Raw genomic sequence first — 20,721 nt, 5'->3', positions numbered from 1 at the left:
CTAACTGTATTGTTCACCTTATCCATACAGCTTAAAAAAAACCCAAAAACCCAAAACCCAAAAACAAAAAACCCACAACTGGAGTATTTCTTCTGGAATTAAATGGTATTTGGTTAGAGGGTTTAACAAACAGTCTGCACCAGGCCAGGTGGGGGTGCTGGGGTCCCTGTGATTCGCCCTGATGCAGGGCGAATGATGCCAGTGGACTATGGGCAACCACACGCTGCCTCCCCTCCCAGGGACAGCGCTCCTGGCCACATTTGGAGACATGAACAGGTTCCCCACAAAAGCTGGGAACCCTCTGCTTTAAAGTACAGTAGAACTTCAGGATGAAATCAGTGAGACTAGGATAAAGGAGAGATGTTTGAGGGATGCAAGACCCGGGTTGGGCCTCAGGATGGATTCTGGATTCTAGTTCTCCATTGAGCACTACTCTGGACGTGAAAGTGTTTGGGCCACCAGAAGTCGGAGTGATGGGGGAGGTCCCCCAGAAGAAGAGGGGCAGAAAGCTCGGTAAGCACAGATTGGTGGTGTTCCTGACCATGCCTCCACATAAGCCCAAAGATGCTGAAAGCATTTTAGAAATTCTTACATCTAATACTCCTCTTACCACATTTCATCGGCAACCACTCCCTATCATGTGGCCTCAGGAAAGGACACAGTGGAGAGGAGGGGATCATACTGAGTCTTCTTCCAACAGTGATATGCACGAAGCACTTATCCTTGTCCCCCCAGACCTCCCCCAGTTCTCCCGGTCTTTGAGCAGGTTTTCCTGCCTACAGCACTGTTCCCTGCAACCCATCCCTTAAATTTCAACATGTTATTCTTCTGACACCAATTCCATCTTGTTATTTCTGATTTCTGAGGACTTATTCCTGAACGCAACCTCATCAATTCCAAATGCTTCAGGCTGGTCTTCCAGGCCCTCCACTAAGCAACACCCCAAACCTCCGGAACTCACCTCCTTCCTCCCCAGTCCAGCAGGCCTGCTGACACCCCATGCCCTGGAAGAAGGACTCCTGACCCGCTCCACTTGCATACATTTGTTGAACTGACCCCTATCCCCACTTCCTGTCCTGCCCTTCTGCTCATGGTCCTTTCCTCGCCATCTGCCTTTCAGTCCCATCAGGAAAGAACAGGTTGCATTTCCTCATGGTTAGCTGTAAACCATCCCTACCCCAAAGGAAACCAGAAATCACACAAAATAGAACAATTCAGAGGCTAAGGGCTCCTCTCATTTTCAGACTCCTTGAACTAACTGTTCTAAACCTGCTCTCATATGGGGGGAAGGGGCTACTGGATTATGGCTGGCACACTTTTATTTCCAGTCTTCTGTGTATAAATATTTTAATCAACAACACATCTTAGGGACTTCGCTGGCAGTCCAGCAGTTAAGACTCTGCACTCCCAGGGGCTTCTCTGATGGCGCAGTGGTTGAGAGTCTGCCTGCCGATGCAGGGGACGCGGGTTCGTGCCCAGGTCCACATGCCGCGGAGCGGCTGGGCCCATGAGCCATGGTCGCTGAGCCTGTGCTCCGCAACAGGAGAGGCCGCAACAGGAGAGGCCACAGCAGTGAGAGGCCCGCGTACTGCAAAAAAAAAAAAAAAGACTCCGCACTCCCAATGCAGGGGGCCTGGGTTCGATCCCTGGTCAGGGAACTATATCCGTCATACTGCAACTAAAAAAGAACCTGCATGCCACAACTAAGACCCAGCATGGCCAAATAAATAAATAAATAAATATTTTTTTTTAAAAAAAAAACACATCTTAGAGATCACTCTGTTTTAGTACATATAAAGCTGCTTATTCTTCTTAGTGAGCAAATAATATTCCACTGTAATGGATAAGTATTTAACTAGCGCTCAACTGATGGATGTTTAAACTGTTTCCAGTCTTGTGCTGTTAAACATAATGCTCCAAAGTGATAAAGAGTTATCTATTGATTGCATGCTTACCCTTCATGGAAGAAAGGAGATACAGGAAAATATCCATGTTTCCACTCTTTTGTGCAAAAGAAACAGGAAGGATAAATGAGAAACTAATGAGATTGTGTATTCGTTTGCTAAGGCTGCCGTAACAAAGTACCACAGACAAGGTGGTTTACAACACAGAAACTTAATCTCTCACGGTTCTGGAGGCCAGAAGTGGAAAACCGAGGTGTTGGCAGGGCTGATTCCTTCTGAAGGCTCTAAGGGACAGTCTGTCCACGCCTCTCTCCTGGTTTTTGGTATTGCCAGCAGCCCTGGGCTTGGGGCTGCCTCACTCCACTCTCTGCCTCTGTCATCACATGGTCCTCTCTTCCCCATATGTGTCTCCTCTGTGTCCAAATTTCGCTCTTCTTAAGGTCAGTTATACCGGATTTGGGGCTCACTCTAATCAAATATGACCTCATCTTATTATACCTGCAAAGACCCTACTTCCAAATAAGGTCACATTCACAGGTAAGCGCTTGAACGTATCTTTTGGGGGCACACAATTTAAGCCATAAGAAACTGGTTACAAGGGCTGTTAATTTCCTGGGACTGCTGTGGCAAAGCACCACAGGCTGGGCAGCTTAAACAACAGAAACTTATCATCTCACAGTTGTGAAGGCTAGAAGTGTAAAATCAAAGTGTTGGCAGGGCTGGTTCCTTCTGAGGCTGTGAAGGAGAATCTGTTCTATTACTCTCTCCCAGCTTTGGGAGCCCCAGGCATTCTTTGGCTTAGAGATGACCACCTTCTCCCTGTGTCTTCACATCGTCTCCCCTCTGCTCATGTCTGCCTCTGCATCCAGATTTCCCCTTTTTATAAGGACACAGTCATATCGGATTAGGGCCCACCCTAACGACCTCATCTTAACCTGATCTTCTGCAAAGACCTTATTTCCAAATAAGATCGCATTCACAGGTCCTGAGGGTTAGAATTTCAGCATCTTTTGGGGGACACACGATTCGACCCATAACAGATGTGTGGGAACAGAATGGAGAAAGGAGGTTGGGAGTGGCGTAGCAGAGCTGAGGGAAACGTGCATTTCTGAGTATCCCTTTTCCCTCTGATTCTTAGAACCATGGTAATGTTTCACATACCCAAAAAGTAAATAGTTAAGAGCAACCAGGGTGTGTGGAGAACAAAAAACTAAATACAAACAGTAACAAATGTGCACAACTATACTATGAATAACATAACTGCCCTGAAAGAACCTAAGTGACTTTAGAAAACAGCATTTGGGGAAAAAGAAAAAAACCAGTACTTTGCACAGGTGACCCTTGAACAACGGGGGTGTTGCGGCACAGAACCCTCCACCCCACCCCCCGTGAAGTTGAAAATCCAAGTATAACTCTGTAGTTGGCCCTCCAACACAAGCATATCCACATCCGTGGATTCCAACCAACTGCAAATTGTGTAGTACTGCAGTACCTACTTAGTGAAAAAAATCTGCAAATAAGCAGACCCTCACAGTTCAGAGGTCAACTGTTCAAGGGTCAACTGTATATTGTAAAGCTGGGCTCAAAAAGGACAGCATACTATTACTGTAGCAGAAGCGGTAGCAATTCTCAAACTGCTCTGTGTATATACTAAGCTCAAGCAAGTGAGTACATTGTGACTCAAGTCAGGAGAAAGGAGTCAGGAAAGGGCAGGGGGAGGCCAGGGTGAACCTTGCTGTGCTGCAAATGGAGGCATCAGTGTCAGTGTAGAAATAAACACCAAGGTGCATACATGTGGGTGACAGTGCACACACACGCATACTTCCTGGCTGTGTCTGGGGACACCCAAGCAGCAGTGAGCACACCTGGCACCAGGGAGAGCACCCGTCTCGGACCTGCCACCCCAAAGTCCCACATCCCAGGAAATGCCTTCATCCTGGGCAAATTGGGGTGTGTGGTCACCCTCCCTGGCACCCAGATCTTTGGTTTGTAAATACCATTCTCCAATAAAAGGAATCGAGACCACTGGAGAACACACCAGATGAGCCCAGAATACCTGTGGTGCTAGAAAGTGAAGGACTCACAGATGACGGGACGTGCTGAGAGGGCACAGGCTCTGAGCGGAAGGCGCTCCCGGTGGCAGAATCTAGGACAACCTGAGCAACAACATAATGACAGTGGGGGACTGTCAGCTGGTGAACAAAATAAATATAAGTCCACACCTACATAAATAATAAATAAATGGAGGAGAAAGGACCTCTTCCTTATAGTAGAATTACAATTAGTAAATGTATAAGGAATGATGGAAATAGACAATCACCATCAGACAAGCACAGTAACAGCTGTGACAGGTACAGATTGTTGATTTGATGTTCACCAGAAACAGAACATCTTCAGAATCTCAAAGAATCCCCCCTCTTGGTTTCAAAGAGAGAAACAGTACTTTACGGTGAAATAAGTGGCAGATAACCTTTAACTAAGCGACTGCAGTGACCATCATCAGGAATGAGATGTGTCCATATCCTGCAACTCCTGGTGGGGTGAGAGGGCACAGCCTGTTTTCTGTTGTGTTCTCACCAAAACCACATCTCGATCTAATCATAAGAAAACACCAGACGAACCCAAATATATATACACAAAAGTGTCAAGGTGCTGAAAGACGAACACAAACTGAAGAGACACAAGTACAGGATGGAGGATCCTGGTGCAGCAAAGGACATGGATGGGAAACCCAGCTAAAGTCAGGTAAGACCGGCATATTACTGAGTAGTACTGTGTCACTGTTATTTCAGTTTTCAATAATTATACCATGGCCACGAAAGATAGTAATATTAGGGGAAATTAAGGAAAGGGGAAGGGAAGACTGAGTACTATTTTTATAACATCTCTGTAAAGTAAAAAATATTTCAAAATAAAAAATAAGACTCTAAGGAATATTCCTATACATGTGTCATTTCATTTATGCACAAGTATACATTTGAGTACACATCGAGAAGTGGAATCATCAGGTCCAAGGTTATGTCCAATTTAAACTGTGGTCAATGCTGCCAACTCACCCTCCAGAAACTTATCAGTTTACATTCCCACCAGCAATATTATGAGAGTGTGTATCACCCCACACTCTTGCTAAGATGGTAATGTTATAAAACTTTTGGATCTTAGCTTATCAGTTAGGTAAAAATTTTACTGTAGTTTTCATTTATATTTCTCTTATTATAAGCAAGATGGAGCATCTATCCACATTTTAAAATATTTTCTATTTCCTTTTATGTTAATGGACTGTTGATATCCTCTGATCATTTTCTACAGAATTTTTTCTTATTGATTTGTAAGAACTCTTTATATATTAAGGAAATTAGTCCTCTGTTTGTAAAGGACTTCCTTGCTCCAAGATTAAACACAATTTTCCCATGTCTTATTTTTCCTATTCCTTTTGCTTTTTTCGCCACTTAATACTCACAATACTTTTGAAAGGATTTAATATGTTGTTTATGATGGGAATAATATAAGTCCTCAGAGTTAGGAAAAGGGAAAAAAATAAGCAATCCATATTTTCAACCACAATTTTAAGAATTTCCATTATATTCCAAGATTATATTAATCAACAGCTATCAAGAACAGATTTGATTTCAGGTTAACTGAACTTTCTACAGTAATTTTAAGAATAAACCAGGGCTTCCCTGGTGGCACAGTGGTTGAGAGTCTGCCTGCCGATGCAGGGGACACGGGTTCGTGCCCCGGTCCAGGAAGATCCCACATGCTGCGGAGTGGCTGGGCCCGTGAGCCATGGCCGCTGAGCCTGCGCGTCTGGAGCCTGTGCTCCACAACAGGAGAGGCCACAACAGTGAGAGGCCCGTGTACCGAAAAAAAAAAAAAAAAGAATAAGCCAATAGTGCAGTAAGTCTGCCTGAACCAGATACAAACACACTATCTGCACAGTATCGGTCCTCATGTTCCCCCTACACCCTAAAGGAAAAACCACAAACCTCAGTGTCAAGCTACAATGTCTTAGTATTAATCTGTTTGGTGGTTTGGGGTCACAAAATGGGAAGCACCGATAGTTTGAATCTGACAACACACACACCTGCCAGTGCTCATGCTGCTTCCTCTACCTCCAACTTCTTTCCATTTGAACTGCTTCAGGATCCAGCATAAGGCCCGCTCTCCCACCAGGCCTTCCCACCCCCCACCACAGTACACAATAATCTCTCCCTACTATGAATTCAGAGCACTTGTTTTCCATGCTACTAAATTAAAACTGCTATTACAAGCCAGCTTGTGGCATTTCTTCTACTATTAACTTTTTCTTAATATATAACATCTCACCAAAGTAGGGCAGGAACAAGCTTATATTTCTTAGCATCAAATTCTCTGAAAGCAAGAACAAACATATTTCTCTGTATGCCAAAGCATCTGATGCAGAAGCAGCCTTTTTTTTTTTACAATCATGAAACTTTTTATCAGCATAAACATCACTATACTCAATCAGAACCCCATTCAATCAGCCAACAGATGGCAGTAGTGATTCACAAGGCCATTTTAACTAGTAAGCATAAATTAAAAATGCAACTGCCAACAGGGGCCTGCTAAGGCAGGCACATGAGTCAAAACACAATGGGTATGTTCTTTTTTTTTTTTTTTTTTTTTTTTGCGGTATGCGGGCCTCTCACTGTTTGTGGCCTCTCCCGTTGCGGAGCACAGGCTCCGGACGCGCAGGCTCAGTGGCCATGGCTCACGGGCCCAGCCGCTCCGCGGCATGTGGGATCCTCCCGGACCGGGGTACGAACCCGCGTCCCCTGCATCGGCAGGTGGACTCTCAACCACTGCGCCACCAGGGAAGCCCGGTATGTTCTTTTGCTTTGTTTTCTTAAGGAAAAAAAAAAAAATCTTTCTTATATATCAGCCATAGTTCTTACTATGGTTTTGCTTCATAATGGCATCCTAAGTTATGTACCTTAAATACAGACACATTATTTTAAGCTATGAGAAATATGCTGATTGTTTCTCTGGAATTACATATTCCAAATGGACAATCTCCCATTTTCTCAAGCGTGATATGGATAACAGCAATTTCACTTTTCGTCTTTACTACACAAAGTGCCACTTCCTGTATGGCTGAGGTGTATCCTACCAACCAAACCTGACAACAACCATGAACACAGGAACAACAACAAAAAGACTACCTGAAGGCTCTGGAGAACCAACAAAAGCAGGCAGATTCTGGAGAGAAGATATTTGGAAGAAGGGAACAGCACAGAATGACGGTGGGTTCAATGAGGGGTGGCTAAAACTCTAAGAGAAAACACACACAATGTGTACTTTTCTGGCCTGAAGAACCAGAGGAGAGATTTGGAAAACCACAGAATATGAAAAGTGAAGGGAGGAAATCCCAGAAAGGCGAGTCAGAGATAGGGAGCCCCCAATTTGGGGAATAAATTCTTCTAAGTCTCTGGCTGACCTCCTGAACCATGCATATGTGGGGCAAACTGCAAGCAGCCCAGTTAAGGAAAAAAGTCAAGCTGCTGCCTAAGAGAAAGTGTTTGCAGTGGCGGGCCAACCAGGTCAATACCCACCTTTAAAACAACAACTACTCGTCAGAGGAATATAACAAGAGTCCAGAGATTCCACAAGGCAACATCCACAATGTCCAGGATGCAATAAAAAGTTACTCAATATACAGAGAATCAGGAAAATGCAACCCCTGCTAAAGAGAAGTGTCAGTCAATGGAGACTGGTGCCAAGAAGATCCAGATGTTGGTATCAGAAGACAAGGGCTTTAAAACAGCCATTATAACAATACTATATGACATAAAGTAAAATATGCTCAAAATAAAAGATGAGAAATCTCAGAGACAAACTATAATAGAAGAACCAAGTGGAAATCCTACATACAGAAAATACCATGTCTGTACTGGGCATATACCCTCAGAAAACCATAATTCAAAAAGAGTCATGTACCACAATGTTCATTGCAGCTCTATTTACAATAGCCAGGACATGGAAGCAACCTAAGTGTCCACTGACAGATGAATGGATAAAGAAGATGTGGCACATATATACAATGGAATATTACTCAGCCATAAAAAGAAATGAAACTGAGTTATTTGTAGTGAGGTGGATGGACCTAGAGACTGTCATACAGAGTGAAGTAAGTCAGAAAGAGAAAAACAAATATTGTATGCTAACTCATATATATGGAATCTTAAAAAAAAAAAGAAAAAAAAATGGTTCCAAAGAACCTATGGGCAGGACAGGAATAAAGACACAGACTTAGAGAATGGACTTGAGGAAACAGGGAGGGGGAAGGATAAGCTGGGACGAGTGAGAAAGTGGCATGGACATTATACACTACCAAATATAAAATACGTAGCTAGCAGGAAGCAGCCGCATAGCACAGGGAGAACAGCTAGGTGCTTTGTGTCCTCCTAGAGGGGTGGGATAGGGAGAGGAGGAGGAAGATGCAAGAGGGAGGAGATATTGGGGTATATGTACACATATAGCTGATTGACTTTGTTATACAGCAGAAACTAACACACCACTGTAAAGCAATTATACTCCAATAAAGAAGTAAAAAAAAAAAAACCATGTCTGAAACTTACAAATTAACTAGAAGGCTTAAAAACCAAATGGAGACAACAGAGGAGTCTATGGACTTCAAAATAAATTGACAGAAATTATTCAATGTGAAACAGATTAAAAACAAATGAACAGGGCTTCCCTGGTGGCAAAGGCAGTGGTTAAGAGTCTAACTGCCGATGCAGGGGACTCGGGTTTGTGCCCCAGTCCGGGAGGATCCCACATGCCGCGGAGCAGCTGGGCCCGTGAGCCATGGCCGCTGAGCCTGTGCGTCCGGAGCCTGTGCTCCACAATGGGAGAGGCCACAACAGTGAGAGGCCTGCGTACCGCAAAAAAAAAAAAAAAAGAAGAACAGGGTCTCAGATATATGTGGGACAACAGAAATAAGTTTAACATACATGTAACTGGAGTCCCAGAAGGAGCAGAGAAAGAGAATAGGGCAGAAAAAACATTTGAAGAAATAATAACTGGAAAATTCCCCCAAAGCTGGTCAAAGACATATATTTACAGACTCAAAAGTTCGATGAACCACTAGCAAGGTAATATCAAAGAAAAACACCTAGGCACATCATAATCAAACTGCTGAAAACCAAATAAAAAGAGAAAATCTTGGAAGCAACCAGAGAAAAACAACACATTACATGAGGGAACAGTAAGTTGAATGACAGCTAACTTTTCATCAGAAATATGGAGGCTGAAAGACAATGGTACTTAATGCTGTTTAAGTATTAAACAGCAGACCTGCACTAAAAGAAATGCTACAGTTCTTCAGGCTGAAAGTAAATGACATGAAATGGAAACTTGGATCTTCAAAAAGGAATGCAGAGCATCAGAAATGATAACCTATGTAAACACAAAAGAATTTTTCTCTAATTTCCTTAAAATATATACAGCAATTTAAACCAAAAATTAAAACATTATCTTGTGGGGTTTACAACATATGTACAGGCAATACATAAGACAAATGTAACATAAAGGATGGGGTGGAGGGAATAAATGCACCTATATAGTTGCAAGGCTTTTACAGTTTATATGGTATATTACAATACTAATTCTAAACAGACTATGAAAAGTTAAGGATGAACATTACACTCTCCAGAGTAACCAATAAAAAATGATGCAAAGAGGTATAGCTAAAAAAGCATTAGTAAACTAAAATGGAATTCTAAAAAATATTTACTTGATCCAAAAGAATACAAGAAAGCTAGAAGACAGGAAAAAATGAGAGGGGACAAATAACATAATGGTAGAGATAAATCTGACTACATCAATAATTACATTTTAGGTCAATGGACTAAACACTTTGATTATAAAGGCAAAGACTGTCAGAATTGATAAAGCAAGACCTAATTATATGCTGTCTACAAAACAATCACTTTAAATATAAAAACACAGATACACTGAAAGTAAATGAATGGAAAAAGATATGCCACGTAAAAAGTAAGCATAAAAAGGCTGGTAGGACCAAATTAGATCAGACAAAGTACATTGCAAAATAAAAAGTATTACCAGAGAGGACTTCCCTGGTGGCACAGTGGTTAAGAATCCGCCTGCTAATGCAGGGGACACGGGTTCCATCCCTGGCCCGCGAAGATCCCACATGCTGCAGAGCAACTAAGCCCATGTGCCACAACTACTGAGCCTGCACTCTAGAGCCCGCAAGCCACAACTACTGAGCCCATGAGCCACAACTACTGAAGCCCGTGCGTCTACAGCCCGTGCTCTGAAACAAGAGGCCACTACACTGAGAAGCCCATGCACTGCAATGAAGAGTGGCCTCCGCTCACCGCAACTAGAGAAAGGCTGTGCGCCACAACAAAGAGCAAACGCAGCCAAAAATAAATAAATAATAGGGAAACATTATGAACAAATTTATGCCAAGAAATTTGACAACTTATATGAAATAGACAAATTCCTTGAAAAAATTATCCAAAGTGACAAATGAAACAGAAATTTTGAATTGCTTTATATGTAATAAAGAAATTGAATTTATTTGCAAAAGTATTTCTGTAAATAAAATTCCAGGCCCAGAATTTCTACTGAATTCTATCAATCACATGAGGAAGAAGTAACATCAATCTTACACAGTTTCAGAAAATAGCAAAAGAAGGAATTATTTCCATTCAAGTTTTATGATGACAGCACAACCCTAACATCAAAAGCTGACAAAGACATCATGCACACACAATAAAAATACTACACCAATATCAATCATGGACACAGACATGGAGGTCCTTAATAAAATATTAGCAAGTAAAATCCATTAATATATAAAAATGATACTACATCACAACCAAGCAGGTTTATCTGAAGGATGTAAGGCTAGTTTAGCACTAGGCAGACCTTGGAGATATTGCAGGTTCAGTTCCAGACCACTACAATAAAGGGAGTACCACAATAATAAAGTCACACAAATTTTTTGGTTTCCCAGTGCATATAAAAGTTATATAATTAATCTAGATATTGCAGAACACTAAAAGTGACCCAGAAGCCCTTCAGAAGAGGAGTAGCTGAGTCCTTTGCCATTGTAAATCTGGGGAGGGAGAGTGATGGGTATTTAAGATGGAAGATAAGTTTGAGAATCGTTAAATGAAAAGTCAGGATGGAGAACAGAAATGATAATTAGATCCTTTTTAGAGGTAAAAAGATATATATTGGGCTTCCCGGGTGGCGCAGTGGTTGAGAGTCCGCCTGCCGATGCAGGGGACACGGGTTCGTGCCCCGGTCCGGGAAGATCCCACATGCCGTGGAGCAGCTGGGCCCGTGAGCCATGGCCGCTGAGCCTGCGCGTCCAGAGCCTGTGCTTCGCAACAGGAGAGGCCACTACAGTGAGAGGCCCACGTACCGAAAAAAAAAAAAAAAAGTACTAAAAGAAATTATAAGAGATATTTTAAAAACAGCTTTGAGATATAATTCACCCAGTTAAAATGTACCATTCAATGGCTTTTAGTGTATTTACAAAACCAACCTCATTATCTAATTGAGAATATTTTTAACACTCCAGAAAGAAACTCCATACCCATCAGTAGTCACTCCCCATTCCTCCTGCCCCCAGCTCCTGGTAACCACTTTCTGTCTCTACAGATTTGCCTATTCTGGACATTTGCCTATTCTGGACATACTACACATGGTCTTTTGTCTATGGCTTCTTTCACTTAACGTAATGTTTTCAAGGTTCACCCACATTGTAGCACATAACATACCTCATTCCTTGTTATGGCTGAATAACATCAATTATATGGATAGGCCACATGATGTTTATCCACTTATCAGTTGATGGACAATTGGGTTGTTTCTGCTTTTTGGCTAATATTACGAATAATGCTGCTATAAACATTGTTGTACAAGTTTCTGTGTTTTAAATTCTCTGGGGCATAAACCTAGGAGTGGAATTGCTGGGTCAAATGGTAAGTCTATGCCATTTGTCTATATCAAAGTCTGTACCATTTGAGGAACTGCCAGACTGTTTTCCAAAGTGCTGCACCATTTTATATTCCTGCCAGCAGTGGGTGAAGGTTTCTCCACATCGTCACAGATGTTTGTTATTGCCTGTGTTTTTTTTTTATTATAGCCACCCTGGTGGGTGTGAAGTGCTATCTCATCATGGTTTTGATGTGCATTTCCCTACCTAACGTCTAATAACATTGATCACTTGAGATCTTTTTCCTTAATGACTTAAAAGGGAACTCTGCCCAAACAAGACACCATAGCCCAAGAACCATAAATTTATGGACCACATAAAAATTAAAGTCAATAAAGTAGACCCTTAAACAAAAAAAAAAATTGTAACTATGTGATGTGATGGATGTTAACTAAACTTACTGTGGTGATCATTTTGCAATATATACAAATATTGAATCATTATGTTGCCCAGCTAAAACTATTATAATGTTATATGCCAATTATATCTCAATAAAAAATTAAAATTAAAAAAATTTAATGAATAAATAAAGACAATGAGGGATTTCCCTGGTGGTCCAGTGGTTAAGACTCCATGTTTCCACTGCAGGGGGCACAGGTTTGATCCCTGGTCGGGGAACTAAGATCCCGCATGACACAGGGCACAGCCAAAAAAAACAAAACAAAAAGAACCCACATGTCACAGGGCATAGCCAAACAAAACAAAACAAAATAAAGAGGTAAAAAAAATAAAAATAAAAACAAGAGGACCTCCCTGGTGGCGCAGTGGTTAAGAATCCGCCTGCCAATGCAGGGAACATGGGTTCGATCCCTGGTCCGGGAAGATCTCACATGCCACGGAGCAACTAAGCCTATGCGCCACTACTGAGCCTGCGCTCTAGAGCCCGCGAGTCACAGCTACTGAAGCCTGCACGCCTAGAGCCCGTGCTCCGCAACAAGAGAAGCCACCACAATGAGAAGCCTACACACCGCAACGAAGAGTAGCCCTCACTTACTGCAACTAGAGAAAGCACGCGCGCAGCAACGAAGACCCAATGCAGCCAAAAATAAAATAAATTTATTTTTTAAAAAATAAAACAATGAGCAATAACCACACTTAAAAAAATGAAAGTCAATGGGCAAACACACTAGAGTTAAAAAAAGTCTGAAACATGTGGCAGAAGGCTAGTTTCCTTAATACAGCAAGATCACTCACAGATCTACAAGAAAAAGACCAACAGTGCAAGAGGAAAATGGCACTTCACAAAAAAGAGAAACATCAATGGCTTTGAATCATAGAAAAAGATGCATTACCACATTCATAGCTAAAGAATTGCATTTTAAAACAAGATAGCATTTTCAGTGTCAGACTGACAAACATTTATAAAATAGTTATGCTAGCACTGGTGAAGGTGTAAAAAACTGTTGGTGGCACTGCCTGTGATTTTAAAAAGAACGAAGACTGCAAACAACCTAAAGGTCCCTCAGGAGAAGGTTAAGTGAAGGAAGGGGCACCACACTGTGGCTCCAGGGCTCTGGGTGTCTAGATACAGCATGTGCAAAGTGTGAGGGGCAGACTGCGCACAGCCCGTGACCGGGGTAGCCCTTCTTCATTCCCAAGGGAAGGACGGTGTGGACACCCGTCGCTGCAGAGGCTTTTTCTGGAGCCACTGGGCAGTGAGCTGAGACAGGGTAGAAGTTTTTTTCACTGTACCAGTCTGTTCGGGAAAACACCACTACCTTCTCACTAATAAAAATGTAGAAATAATTTTTCTCAGGAAACTCCTATGAAGTTAGCTTTAACTCTAACTCCCCATCTTATCACCAGCTGCCCATATCTCCCCATGAAGTCACACGTAGAGGAAAGCAGCGCGACTCTAACCCGACTCCACTCAAGAGCGTCCCCAGCGCAGCCCCCACCTCCTTACTGTCCCTCCAATATGCCAGCCCATTCCTGCCTCAGGACCCTGGCACCTACCACTCCCTCTGCTTGAAACGTCCTGCCTCGGACACCTTCACCTCCTTCCAGGCTTTGCTTAAACGCCACCCTGCACGTGAGGCCTCCCCTGACCGCCCCACTTCTACTGCGATCCTCTTCCTGCTTTGGTTTCTTCACATGACATCCATACAGCACGTACTTGTCTGCATAGACTCCACTCCACATCAGAGCCACAGAGGGCCAGGACTCCTGTCCGTCTCATCCCACAGCAGGCACTGCAGATGTTCGTTTAAGGAACTGCTACTGCCACACTATGGAGCTCCAGTGGCCTTGACCGTCTCATGTCTTTATTTTTCCCACGATCATCCTAGAGTTGGAGCAGGCCCTTGATAAACACATGGTCATTTTCTCAGAAGGTACAGCCACAGGACACAGTGTTTCTCAGAATGCAGGTCAAGATTGCTGATTATGAAAGCAATTCAGTGAACTAAGCAATTCAGTGAGCTAAGTCAGAATTTTTTTTTTTTTTTAATGAAACGGAAAGTAAAAGAATGCATAGCATGGGACTTCCCTGGTGGCGCAGTGGTTAAGACTCCGTGCTCTCAACGCAGAGGGCCAGGGTTCAATCCCTGGTCAGGGAACTAAATCCCACATGCATACTGCAACTAAGAGTTCACATGTCAAAACTAAGGAGCCCGTGAGCCGCAACTAAGAAGCCCACCTGCCGCAACTAAGACCTGGTGCAACCAAATAAATAAATATTTAAAAAAACAACCAACACATAGCATAATACATGTAAGTATTTACAAAACTCTTTCAGCTAAGTATGTACACATATTTGTACAGTATATGCATACTTGTATAGCAGGTCACAATGTGAATGCATTTCTTACCAGAGTACATGACAAAAAATGCTTGAAATTCATTCATCTAATATCAACCTAAACATTTCTAAGTTCAAGCTTCAGGTTCTATAAAAAGTAAAATTTTTAATAAGTTTACTTATAAAGTTTAAAATTCTGTAAAGGTACTTTCAGATCAATGAAAAGGAGAATTAAGCCTCTCCCCAAAAGGGAAAATACAATACTGGAAAAACCGTCATCCTTTGGAATGTAGCCTCTAGCTTTCTTTCCAGAACACCTCCAACTATGTTACCATAGTTTTATGCTTGTAAGCATGAAATTCTCTGCTTTTCAGTATAAGTCAACTCGGATGGTTTCATTATCTCTCAAATTTCACCAGATACCACAGGTTAGCTATTCGCATCTGAAATTTCTCCAAACATTTTGTTTCTTAAGTTCTGTAATCATTTGAGGTAAGATTTATGTATATCAATATTCTAGACAGAAAGTTCTTCACTTTCTATTTATATATCAAATAAAGATTTGGGGACTTCCCTGGTGGTCCAGTGGCTAAGACTCTGCACTCCCAATGCAGGGGGCCTGGGTTTGATCCCTGGTCAGGGAACTAGATCCCACATGCCACAACTAAGAGTTCGCATGCCACAACTAAAGATCCCACATGCCGCAAAGAAGACCAGGCTCAGCCAAATAAATAAATATTAAAAAAAAAAAAGATCTGTATTCCCTCAAAATTTTCTACGTGCGTTCCTCTGGAATTCCTGAACATTTTCACTATTTCTTAAACCTTACTGTGTTTCACAGCCTGTTTTGGGTTTTTTTTTAAATTTATTTACTTTTGGCTGTTTGGTCTTTGTTGCTGCACAAGGGCTTTCTCTAGTTGTGGCGAGCGGGGGCTACTCTTCGTTGCGGTGTGTGGGCTTCTCATTGCAGTGGCTTCTCTTGTTGCAGAGCAAGGGCTCTAGGCACGTGGGTTTCAGTAGTTGCGGCTCGCGGGCTCAGTAGTTGTGGCTCACAGGCTCTAGAGCACAGGCTCAGCAGTTGTGGTACATGGGCTTAGTTGCTCCACAGCATGTGGGATCTTCCCAGACCACGGCTCGAACCTGTGTGCCCTGCATTGGTAGGTGGATTCTTAATCAGTGTGCCACCTGGGAAGTGCCTTCACAGTCTGTTTTAATCGTTCTCTACTAAGCAATACTGACACTCTATCAAGAAACATCAACTCCCTGAATACAGAGAAACACAGCAAAACCAAAAGGGAGGGGCATCTCTGAAGAGTCAAAATACAGGACACAAAATCCACATGCAGAGCTTCAGTTAAACAAGAATATTCTGTCCCCATCCAGAATTCTCCTCTCCTTTAAAAAAAGTTGCTAACAAGTTTTATGATCCAGTTTCCCAACCCTCAACTGAAAACAGAGAGGAGGAGGGAACCTGGCGTCAGAGGCCTGGTAAGTTAAAATGAGAGTAATAGAGGCTAAAAACACAGAAATACTCAGGATGCAGTTTCAGTTTGGGACATTTTATAGACAAAGGAGCCGTCACATCCTAGTGGTCCTGCAGAGGCCTGTGTATTACAACAGAAGACCATAAGTTAACATTCATAATGACCCTGAAAAAAATCAAAGAAAGGTTCTGTCATGTTTCATCTGATGATTAAGTCTTTTAGAAAGACTTCTAATCATAATGGTTGAAATGAAATGTTTTACTACTTTGCAAGTAAGTTTCATGGAAAATCCTTCCAGGCACTCCATTTCCTAAAAATGCTGGAATATCGGTATATGTGAACTTCAGTGCTTTGCTCACTCCTTCACAGCACACATCGGTTCCCTCACTGTCCCGGTCCTTTCGGAAGACTTGTACCCTTCTATTTTGTTCTTAACGGTATTGCTATATAGATTTTTCTTTTAAAATATGGCATTCATTTTGCCTATCTCAAAATTAATTTCTAATATTCTAATCACATTTCTTGATTATACAGCTGCTAAATAACAGCCATTCTTTCAAAATTAGTTACATCCATGACTCAGCTACACCTGTATTCAATTTACCTATACTTTGGGCATCAAAAAGCAGATGGAAATAATGCCCCCAAGTAGACATTGGTTCTCCAAGCTACAACTTTCATCATTTGTAATTCCTAGTGGTTTTAGCAGAAATAACCAGCCATTCCAGAAATATCCTGGAATTTACCTTTACTAAAAGCTACGGAACTATAGGTAAGTCTCCACGTGGACGAAGCAAACAGCAGTTTCCTAGTAAAAAAGGCTAGTGTTCTGTATCAAGGCTGAGCAGAATGGTATTTAAGAAAAATTCTAGCTGCTGCAATGAAGGCACCAAGAACCCAAACCAAGAAAATCCTCTGGCAACTTAAAGTATCTCACTTGAGAGTGAAGTGGATACATTTTCATTGATCCTGAGTCAGTACTTTGGTTTGAGACAGACAAGCAAACACCACCACTGGCCTCTTTAATAGTCTCCTTTGTCCTGTTACAACCTGGTATTTGACATCTGGGAGTGAGAACTGTCATTTTCCTTCAGTGTTTACTCATCAGCCGGTTTCCCTCCCTCCCTTGAAGCTGCATGCCAGAGGGGAGCAAAACACCTGGGGATCTTTCTTCTGTCTTAGTTCTGATCAATTACTCAGCCAGTAACTAATAAGGTCTTTACTAACCTATTACATTTGGGTTGATCTTTTGCAGACAGCACAGATAACTCAGGCCCCTCATCCTAACCAAGTGTCCCATTGCCTCCTGGACAGCTGGCCACACATCCCTCCTCTGTCCACATGCTTCTCTGGCGCTAGCCCTAAGCCCCAGGACCATGGTTTACATAGATGGCACTGCCATTCAGGGTCTAAGCAGTTAACCATTGAAACCTTTGTCCTCATGTTAAATTAGCAACACCCACAGCTGCTTTACTGAGAGAGTGAAATCTGACCAGCAAGTGCTACTCCTTGCATCCCCCAAAACAGCCCGAGAACACCAGAAATTTGCCTGAATTCTTGTGAAGGTTGCAGCACAAGAGGTGGAAGGGCAGAAATTAAATAGTATGGGCCCCACACTGAGAGCAGAGGGAGGAAGCAAAATAAATCAACAAAATAATTAGTACTAAATGGGTGTTTGCAGTTGACAGGGTTCAGGTGGGGCTCGTTTTGAAGGATGACACAAACCTGCAATGATTTAGCCCTACAACAGAGAAAGCTCACTCTTGTGAACTTTCTTTGGAGCAGACTGCCCACCCCTTACAACTCCCCAAGGCAGAAAATTCCAGCAAAGGCTCCAGCTTATAGAGAACAGAAAAGTCATAAGATGTTAACTTAAGCACCAAACAGTCCTACTGTGGCTGCCGCATGCTCTCGTTCTTGCAATGCCAACCGTGAAAATTAGAATGGTACAAAGAATGAATTACAAACACACATGGTCAGAACATCTCAGAACATGGGAAAAGAATCTTAACCTGCAGAGAGCAGGGAAAAAAACAAGTTGGCTACAAAAAAACACAAGAATCAAACTGATATGACTGCTCACCTTTAACGAAGTTGCTGGAAGACAACATAGCAATATCAATCTTTGAAGGAAAATTATTTTGACCTGGAATGCAACACCCAGCCAAACTACTTTACAAGTATGAGGTCAAAATAAAAATCTTTTTAAACACGGTGGGGCTTAGAAAATTTACAACCCATTGACTTTTTCTGCAAAACAAACACAAGGGTATATATATACTCTGCTAACACAGGAAATAAATCCCAAAAGGAAGGAAGATGTTGAATACAAGAAACGGTAATAAAACCTACAGTTGTCTTATCTGCTAATGCATGATATTTTTAAAAATCATTGTTTAAAAAGAGACTACACCAAAATTTAAAACTCAGGTAACAGAAAAAGCCGTAAAAGACATGAAGAGGAAATTCACAGAAGATATACAAATGGCCATTAAACAAATGAAAACATTCTCACTGGTAATGAGAATTCCCTGTGAGAATTCCCATTCCCTGCTAATGAGAATATAAGTTGATAAAGCCTTTTTGTACAGCAATTTGGCAATATCAGCTAACATTTCAAATACGCACAGGCTCTGAACCATCAATTCTAAAACTCTCTGTAATTCTAAAGAAATGCCACACATGGACACAAGGATTAAATACTCGCCCATTCTATACAGCACTGTAATGACCCCTCCCCCCCAAAAATCTGTTAATAACCTTTATTACGTCCACTAATAGGGCAATGTTAAGTAAATGATGATACGTCCTAACACAGAATACTACTATGCGTCCATTGTAAAGCCGTAAACCCGTGCATACTGACAGGAAAACATATGTAAGCCATTCTAGAGCTTAAAAAAAAAATCTGTAGCACAATGTATATACGGTTTAGGCCTTTTTACGTAAAAACAGACGTGTGTATTTATATGTGTGTAACTAAGTGTACAGAGCCTGGAAGCAACGCCAAGACGTTCACCCGTGGTTACTGCGGAGTGGGGAGTGAGAGCAGAGACTGCGGTCATTCTTTTTTTTTCAACACTGATTTGAGCACCTACCTACCAATTCCAGGCCCTAGGGATACGGCGGGCAACAACCCAGGGTCCACGGGCTGCACGAGAGCCCAGCGTGCCGGTTCTCTGGTTTGCTGCCGCGCGCCGGGCCGAGTGGGCACTCAGGTGTGTGTCGAATGAACGAGTGACCAAGTGGCTTATGCGTTATTCGTGTATAAATCAACTTGGGGGGGGGAGAATAAAAACACAACTAAGGGACTTAAGTAATCACCCTGGTGAAGCCCCTTCCCAGCGCACACGCGCCCTTCGATTTCAACTTCCCGAAAGTGCCTTCGGCTCCAGGAACGAGGAGCCCGCGACCCCTCCGCCTCAACCCGGCCCGAGGAGCTCGTTGGAGAGAAGCCTCTGCTGCAGTCACGCGGGCCCGGGCTCAACCCCGTCACCTCCGGGGAAACCCGGCAGCCTGGCGCGGAGCCGAGCCAGGTGACACCAGAACGTACCGAGGGCTCAGCGTTCGCCGCTCGCAGCGCGTTGGACACGTAAACCTCACAAAAATCTCCCAAGCCGAGCACGGAAGAGCCGTCACCGCGCCTCCCACGTAGAAAAGGGGCTCGGGACCCCGAAGGCTCCGCGCGTGCCCGTCCCCACTCGCTTTCCACCCGTCTTGCCCGGCCGCCCTCACCTCCCCGGGCGACCGCCAGCGCCGGGGCCCGCAGGCGGCAGCCCCACAGCAGCAGCGTCCGCAGCTCGCGAGCCATGTGTATCCTCCTCGGCGCCCACAGAAGCCAAGCGTGCCGCGGGCGAGGCCGGGGCGGGGCCTTATTCGGGCGCGGCGTGGTGACGTCACAGCGCGCGCCCGGCTGCCCGGCCCGCTGCCTGCGCCGGCGGGTGGGCGGGGCCCTCTGTGGCTCGGGCTCGGGCGCGGTCCGGGCGCGGTCTGGCCGCGCGGGGGCAGCCGGACCTGGGGGCGGGACCTCCGTGACCTTGTGCCGCGTTGTCAAGGGCGACGGCCGTGTCCGCCGAGCCGCCGGGGCACTTGTCCGCCGCCAGCTGGTCCTCGGTTTGTGCATCCCAGAAATGGGGCAGATGTTAACATCCACCTCGCAGCGTGTGAAAAGGCGACGCCGGGGCAGAAGCAGTTAACATCTCCAGGGTCTTTATATAAGTCTCGGGCCAACGGTCCAGACCAATGGAAGTCAGTCTCTCCAAACCAAGACAAGCCAAATAGCTAAAAAGAGTAAAAGGGAGAATTTCAGGCTTGACTTGTCTACACCAAAACTTGGGAGCCAACTCCCACCAGCAAGACTGGGCTTATTCATCATTCCAATTCTCTCGCCTTCCTGGAGGTAAGAGTCTGGTTGGAGATTCGGACTATCAACTTCCTTTCTCACAGAGTTCCAAACCACGTAAAATGCAGATTCTCCGGCACCGCCTGAAGTGAGGCTCAGGCAGCCCCCTAGATGATTATGAGGCACACTGAAGACTTGCTGCCACGATCAAATAATTGCACACAAATGGGTTACTCGAGATTGTGACAGGATCT

General features: G+C 43.5%; 1 protein-coding gene across 1 annotated transcript in view; it reads right to left on the bottom strand.

Annotated features, from left to right (window-relative positions):
* TRAP1 (TNF receptor associated protein 1) overlaps positions 1–19,984 on the bottom strand; it is a 44,877-nt gene extending 24,893 nt beyond the window's left edge. Inside the window, exon 1 of the mRNA XM_082670188.1 lies at positions 19,861–19,984. Coding sequence (XP_082526314.1) covers positions 19,861–19,936 — 76 coding nt within the window. The 5' untranslated portion in view covers positions 19,937–19,984. The remainder of the gene's footprint in view (positions 1–19,860) is intronic.
* Between the last annotated feature and the right edge of the window lie 737 nt (positions 19,985–20,721).

The sequence above is a fragment of the Grampus griseus genome (genome assembly GCF_964374135.1).
Source record: "Grampus griseus genome assembly, chromosome: 14".
Classification (NCBI taxonomy): Eukaryota; Metazoa; Chordata; class Mammalia; order Artiodactyla; family Delphinidae; genus Grampus; species Grampus griseus.
This window is presented reverse-complemented; position numbering and strand designations above follow the sequence as displayed.